Source organism: Mustelus asterias, chromosome 10 (assembly GCF_964213995.1).
Source record: "Mustelus asterias chromosome 10, sMusAst1.hap1.1, whole genome shotgun sequence".
NCBI lineage: Eukaryota > Metazoa > Chordata > Chondrichthyes > Carcharhiniformes > Triakidae > Mustelus > Mustelus asterias.
Window position 1 is genome coordinate 1,332,702 of NC_135810.1, and position 8,013 is coordinate 1,340,714.

The 8,013-nt window shown below is 49.4% G+C and overlaps 1 protein-coding gene across 1 annotated transcript in view; it reads left to right on the forward strand.

Annotated features, from left to right (window-relative positions):
* Nucleotides 1-6,186, forward strand: part of LOC144499490 (uncharacterized) — a 201,429-nt gene extending 195,243 nt beyond the window's left edge. Inside the window, exons 51-52 of the mRNA XM_078221483.1 lie at nt 878-1,050; nt 2,986-6,186. Of these exons, the coding sequence (XP_078077609.1) occupies nt 878-1,050; nt 2,986-3,067 (255 nt within the window). The 3' untranslated portion in view covers nt 3,068-6,186. The remainder of the gene's footprint in view (nt 1-877; nt 1,051-2,985) is intronic.
* The last annotated feature ends 1,827 nt before the right edge of the window (nt 6,187-8,013 follow it).

Below are 8,013 nucleotides of genomic sequence, written 5' to 3' on the forward strand. Positions count from 1 at the left end.
GAGACATTTTTGAATCTTGCCGACTATTGTCTGCTCTCTGGGAGAATGGGGGTCAGTTATTGAATTCACAGGCAGTGAAATTAGCAGCATCTCACAGGGTTAACCCTGAGCTCCGGCTGCTTTGAGGGTGGGGCCTCATGCGGGTAAATTAAATCCTGGGCCAACTGTAAGGATTGTGGAAAACCGCAGTGGGAACGGACCTGAGGGTAACTCGCTCGCCACTGGGAGTGTCGGTCTGGACTTTTGTGCTGTAGAGTTTGGAGTGGAACCTGACCTCAGAAGCACCTTGCTGTGGGGTGACTGGGGAGCCCCTTAGCCCTGGCCCACATGGGTTTCACATGGCCAGAGTTCTCAATCTGACTGGAGGCTGACTGACTATTTCCTCCTGCCTCGAGGAACATTATTCCAAACTGTTCCCGTGCATCCACTGGCTTTAGAGTTGGAAAACCAATTGGAACATTTAAACACTGAGAGGGATAAGATAACAAGGCGGATAACGAGAGCAAGGAAAGAGGGAAGGTTTGTGCTGTTGGATTGTGGTTCGGGAAGGCCAGTTGGGATTGTGGTTCGGGAATGCCAGTTGGGATTGTGGTTCGGGAATGCCAGTTGGGATTGTGGTTCGGGAATGCTAGTTTGGATTGTGGTGAGGGAGGGCCAGTTTGGATTGTGGTTGGGGAGGGCCAGTTTGGATTGTGGTTGGGGAGGGCCAGTTTGGATTGTGGTTGGGGAAGGCCAGTTTGGATTGTGGTTGGGGAGGGCCAGTTTGGATTGTGGTTGGGGAGGGCCAGTTTGGATTGTGGTTGGGGAAGGCCAGTTTGGATTGCTGCAGTGTGTCAGTGCCCTTACTCTGTCTCTCTGTCACTCTGTCTCTGTGCAGCACACCAGTTCTGGAGCTGAGGGTTCAGGCCAGGCTTTATCATCTCCGGGATCCTGCTTGGAATCGTTCCGTTCAGCTCCTTTCATTGAGTGTCATGGCCGAGGAACCTGCAATTACTACGCAAACTCTTACAGTTTCTGGCTCTCAACTGTCGAGACCACAGAGATGTTCAGGTGAGTGAGGGAGGGAGGGGCTCCCGGGAACGGCGCGCTCTGGGTGGGATTTTCCGGCCTCTCCCGTTGGCGTGATCTCCCAGTCCCGCCGAGGTCAACGGGGATTTAAATGAGTCGCTGAATCCGCCACAGGAAAACCTGCTGTGCAGCACTCCCTCAGTACTGACCCTCTGACAGTGTGGCACTCCCTCAGTACTGACCCTCTGACAGTGCGGCACTCCCTCAGTACTGACCCACTGACAGTGCGGCACTCCCTCAGCACTGACCCTCTGACAGTGTGGCACTCCCTCAGTACTGACCCTCTGACAGTGCAGCACTCCCTCAGCACTGACCCTCTGACAGTGCAGCACTCCCTCAGCACTGACCCTCTGACAGTGCGGCACTCCCTCAGTACTGACCCACTGACAGTGCGGCACTCCCTCGGTACTGACGCTCTGACAGTCACTCCCTCGGTACTGACCCTCTGACAGTGCGACACTCCCTCAGTACTGACCCACTGACAGTGCGGCACTCCCTCAGTACTGACCCTCTGACAGTGCAGCACTCCCTCAGTACTGACCCTCTGACAGTGCGGCACTCCCTCAACATTGACCCTCTGACAGTGCAGCACTCCCTCAGTACTGACCCTCTGACCGTGCGGCACTCCCTCAACATTGACCCTCTGACAGTGCAGCACTCCCTCAGTACTGACCCTCTGACAGTGCAGCACTCCCTCAGTACTGACCCTCTGACAGTGCAGCACTCCCTCAGCACTGACCCTCTGACAGTGCGGCACTCCCTCAGTACTGACCCTCGGCAGTGCGGCACTCCCTCAGTACTGACCCTCTGACAGTGCGGCACTCCCTCAGTACTGACCCTCTGACAGTGCGGCACTCCCTCAGTACTGACCCTCGGCAGTGCGGCACTCCCTCAGTACTGACCCTCTGACAGTGCGGCACTCCCACAGTACTGACCCTCTGACAGTGCGGCACTCCCACAGTACTGACCCTCTGACAGTGCGGCACTCCCACAGTACTGACCCTCAGACAGTGCGGCACTCCCTCAGTACTGACCCTCTGACAGTGCGGCACTCCCACAGTACTGACCCTCTGACAGTGCGGCACTCCCACAGTACTGACCCTCTGACAGTGCGGCACTCCCACAGTACTGACCCTCAGACAGTGCGGCACTCCCTCAGTACTGACCCTCTGACAGTGCGGCACTCCCTCAGTACTGACCCTCGGCAGTGCGGCACGCCCTCAGTACTGACCCTCTGACAGTGCGGCACTCCCTCAGTACTGACCCTCTGACAGTGCGGCACTCCCTCAGCACTGACCCTCTGACAGTGCGGCACTCCCTCAGCACTGACCCTCTGACAGTGCAGCACTCCCTCAGTACTGACCCTCTGACAGTGCGGCACTCCTCAGTACTGACCCTCTGACAGTGCGGCACTCCCTCAGTACTGACCCTCTGACAGTGCGGCACTCCCTCAGTACTGACCCTCTGACAGTGCGGCACTCCCTCAGTACTGACCCTCTGACAGTGCGGCACTCCCTCAGCACTGACCCTCGGCAGTATGGCAGTGTGGTGTCAATGTAATGAAGTGTTCAGGACCCAGAGTCGGGCCTTAAATCACATTCGATTTGATTTGATTTATTATTGTCACATGTATTAACATACAGTGAAAAGTATTGTTTCTTGCGCGCTACACAAAGCATACCGTTCATAGAGAAGGAAATGAGAGAGTGCATGATGCTCTTTCAGAGAGTTGGTGCAGAGTTGATGGGCCAAATGGCCTCCTTCTGCACTGTCGGGATTCTGTGGATCTCCTGATTGGAACTGGGAGCCTCTGACTGATCCCAGGATATCACTTGGGGGCGGGGGGAGTGTTTATGGAACATCATGGATATCAGATTCTGCAGACAGATTGTTCCTAAAGTCTCTGTTTTCTTCCAGGAAACCGGAATCGGAGACACTCAAGGCGGGCGAGCTCCGAACCCGTATCAGCCGCTGCCAAGTCTGTATGAAGAAGACGTAATTATCCAGAGCGTTGCCGAGCTGTGTCCTGCCCTCTAGTGAACTATGGTGCTATTTCTATAATAAAGCAACTTACAATATCCCGTGTACCTCACTTATCTATTGTGACAACAGAAAACATAGTACATAGCCAAAGGAATGGAGATCCGAACGGGAATGCTTTCCCCGCAATATCCTGGTGCTCTGCTGCTTCAAGAGAAACAATATCAGCTTCTTATTACTAAACGGCACTTTGTTCGTGAACGCACTGCACTGAATATTAACAGAAATGAAATACTGACAGTCAGATGAGAAGATGGGAGAGAGTTAAGAGACTGCAGACAACACTGAGGGGTTTGTGAATGCTGAGTGAAGCTGGCAGGCTTAGCCAAACCTTGGGTGATTTGGTCAACTTCACAAAGTGATTCTCCTGGCCCAGAGCCTCCCCCCCCCCCCCCCACCCCTTCCCGCTTTGCGTGAGGGTGGGGGTGATGGGAGAGGGTGAGAGGGTCACACTGATCCTTGATGCTATCCCAGCGAGCCCCCTCCCAGCAGCTGGGTGCCCGGTATCGCCGGCTACCAACATTTTATTGCCCATTGTTAATTTCCCTGGATTGAGTGCCTCGCTAGACCCTTCCAAGGGACTGTTAAGAATCAGTCACATTGCTGTGGCTCTGGAATCACATGTAGGCCAGACCGGGAAAGGATGGCAGATTTCCTTCACTAAAGGATATTAGTGAACCAGGTGGGCTTTTACAACAATCCAGTTGTTTCACGATCATTAGTAAGTCTGATATTTCATTCCACATTTATCAATTGAATTGAAGATTCCCTCCAGCTCGCGTGGTCGGATTGGAACCCATTGTGTCCCATTCTCTGGATTAATATTCCAGTAATATAACCACTATAGACCAACCCCAGTAAATCCAATGCTGATTAACTCCCTCCTATCTGTTTAATATATGCTAAATAGTTTCTATTGAAGGTTTTGTTTCCTGACTGTGGGGTAGAGATTGACACAAGCAGTTGGAAAGTCACCATGACATGAAGAGGGTGTGAGATTTACTATTGCATAAACACAGAGTTTGCGGGCAGTGACCCAAGGCTGATTTCACCAAGGGGATTCTCCCTGAAGGATAATTTTGAGAGGAACACTCCTAAACCAAGCTTCCCATTGGCAGTGAGACCTTGCCAAATCATTCTGAATATTTATATATCATTGGAAATTCTACACCAAGGTGCTATGGAATATACACTGTCAATAAACTATCCCGCAATCATTCGTTTGATGTCCAATTAGTATCTCTGCTCTCCCACAATCTTCATTTATGGCTGCTAAGTGCTATTAAGCTGCAACATTTTAAACTTATTTTGAAAGAATGTGTATTATTATATGTCTGGGCTCCAGGATTGCAAGTTACTGTCATCAATTCTTCTTCAGCAATGTTTTGTTTGCAATCAATCCTGGTGTCCGATCACCTTCTGTTAACTTGGTCCCTGCTCTCAAATATAACCAAGCATGCTTGTTAAAGCACATCCTCTGTGATGCGGCATTGAGGAACTTTGCAAAGGTTTAGCTGCTGAGATAGATCTTTAAAACGTGTGTGGGTGTGTGTGTGTGGGGTGAGTGTGAGTGTGCGTGCACATGTGCGTGGGTGGCTGTTGGTATGTGTGTGTGGGGTGGGTGTGTGTGTGTTCGATGTGGGTGTGTGTTTGTGTGTGTGAGAGAGAGTTTGATGTGTGTGTGTGTGTGTGAGAGAGTTTGATGTGTGTGTGAGTTTGATGTGTGTGTGAGTTTGTGTGTGTGTGTGTGTGAAGTTCACCAAGATGCAACACCCACGCCTGCTCCAGGCAGAGTTACTAAAGGCTCAAGATTTCAGCTTTGAAACGGTTGTTTTCCACGGCACTCACACCAAAAGCCACCAATTCGAATCATTGATTCTTTTACCAATAGATTATTCACATCAAATTAATAACCACACCTGAATATTTCCACTGTGCGAATGTGTGTCACAGATATCACAATTTCCCAACCGGGAAGCATACAAAACTTAAAGCCATTGATGAAATCAAAGCTATCGCTTATCTGAACTGTAATGAGGTCTTTCAACCAATAACCTGACTAAACCAGAAATATTATTCGCTTGGTAGCTAGTTCCTGCTTTGTATCTGCTGTGCACGGCAATTGTCGATGTACAGCCTGCTTGGTGTCTCACATTATAAAGCGTACACATTGTAAATGTCCCAGAGCGAAACTCTCCTCAGTATTGGAGACGGGCATGGAGGAGGGAACACAAAGTAATGAAGACTGCTGTCTGAAAAGTGGTGACACAGCATTAAGGGTGATTTTAGGGTTTCCTGTTCCGAGGGGGGAACTTTGCCCACAGGGGTCCACGCTGACCATTCCCAAATAACCCCAGTTTTCACCACCCAAATGGAGCGGGAATTGTCACATTGTCACAACAACATAATCAACAACAACCTCCATCCATATCATGCATTTTACATAACAAAATGTCCCAAGGTGCATCAAAGGAGACATTAGCAAACAGAACTTGACGCAGAAAGGAGACAATAGGGCAGGTAACCAAAGGCTTGGTCAGAGAGGTGGTTTCAAGGACCCCCTAAAGGAGAGAGAGGGGGTGGGGGTTGGAAGAGATTTAGGGAAAGAATTCCAGAACTCGAGCCCTTGACAGGGAGTATGTCAGTGCCGCGAGTTATTGATTCGTGAATGTTGTGATCACTATTCCTTTACTCATTGATGCTCTGTCTCCCCTGATAGGAGTCAGTCCGTTATTATCAGGGTTTTGTAAATTATATCTTGTACACTTGAATGACTTGATTCACCGCATGCCTAAGAGGCCTTTATTCTTCTGTTTTGTATTTTTATACAGTTTGTATTAAAGTTGAGTGAAATGGTTCAGCAGTGGAATATAGATCATGTGGCTGTAACGATACTGCAATGCTTGATGCAAAGCATGTTGGTAACCAGATCAATCCGTGTACAACACACATCTCAGCGTTTACATGGAAAGATTGAGGCTCTGTTTTTCATGGTGCAGTAAACTAAACCAATTCTATTCCTCCAGACCTGTTTGTACATTATTAGAACGAAGATTAAAATGAATAATTTTGTGTTTTAAAACAAAATGTTTTATTCTGCTTTATTTCCAGTCGAAACAAATGAAATTTACAACAGAGAACGAGGTCATTTGGTCCATCATGTCTGTACTAGCTCATAAAAGATCATCTCACTTTCCAGCTCTTGATCTACAGTTCCATCAATTTACAGAAATTCAGGTAGTTATTTTCTAGTGCACTGTGGCCAAACCTCTCCATTTAATAAAATAAACTGTCCCTCATTTAAAGATTTAACTCCTGGTCTATCGTTAATATTTTCTATCACTACTGTAAATGCTCTGCATTATGATCATTGCTACCAATGTGCTCCCCAACTGATAACTCTCTCCCCTCTCCACTCCACCACCCCCCCACACCCCCCCCCTCCCCCCACGCCCCCCCCCCCCCCCCCCCCCCAGCCCAGCATCATTCCAGAAAACAAAATCCAAAACTTCCCCTTCTCTCCTAGGTCTTGTTTTGTAGTGGCTAAAAATATTCTCCTAAATACATCCCAAGAATTCTGTACCTCTGGCAGTGATTTTACCCAGTTGATATTGAAATTGTTGAAATCTAGACTGTTACTGCCTTATTGTTCCTGCACTTCTCAGTTTGCCAACATATTTACTCTTCTATCTCCTGACTGTTTGGGAATCTATGGTACACTTCCTTGGATTGCTTTCTCTGGAGCAGAGAAGGCTGAGGGGGAACGTGATTGAAGTGTGTAAGATTATGTGGGGCATGGACAGGGTGAGGAGGGAGCAGCTGTTCCCCTTGGTTGAGGGGTCAATCACGAGGGGGTGTAGTTTTAGGGTGAGGGGCAGGAGATTCAGAGGGGATTTGAGAAAACATTTTTTTACTCAGAGGGTGGTGGGAATCTGGAATGCGCTGCCCGGGAAGGGAGTGAAGGCCGGAAACCTGACAACCTTTAAAAAATATTTGGATGAGCACTTGAAATATCACAACATTCAAGGACATGGGACAAGCGCTGGAAAATGGGCTTCGCACGGCCTGCGTGGTAGTTATTGTTGGTGCAGGCTCGATGGGCCAAAGAGCCTATTCTCACTGTATAACTTGATGACTCAATAACTCCGGGCGGCACTGTGGCACAGTGATTAGCACTGCTGCCTCACTGCGCTAGGGGCCCGGGTTCGATTCCCGGCTTGGGTCACTGGAGTTTGCACATTCTTCCCGTGTCTGCGTGGGTTTCCTCCGGGTGCTCCGGTTTCCTCCCACAGTCCAAAGATGCGCGGGTTAGGTGGATTGGCCGTGCTAAATTGCCCCTTAGTGCCAGGGGGAATAGCGAGGGTAAATGCACCATGTTATAGGGCCTCAGTGGGATTGTGGTTGGTGCAGATTCGATGGGCTGAATGGCCTCCTTCTGCACTGTAGGATTCTATGATGATTCTATGATATTTCATTCCCACAATGCCGATCTGTGCTTGCACCTCACCCGCCACGTCCCTTAGACGTTATGCACCGATAGTCAAATGACTCCTTTCTCGCCCAGTTTCTCGCTGTCATTCCCTCGATCTCCCACATTCACTTACTAATCATCTGCCTTCCTTTTTCCAGTTTGGTTTCTTGTTCCCTAAATCAATGTTCCGCTGCCCAGTGAGTTGAAACTCTCACTCCCAGCACTAGCAGACTGCCTGGCCATCTTCAAGGTCCCCCCAAACCCCGCTCTCAACTGACAGATTGAGTGGTGGGTTCAGGAATGACTGAGTGACTGGGGATTGCCGCGGAGCTGGACACCAGATCTTCCTGCTACATATCCCCATCTCCCCAAACCCTCCACCCCTCCCAGGGTCAACAACGCTCCCGTACGTTAAGGGGGGGAATTGTTCCTTA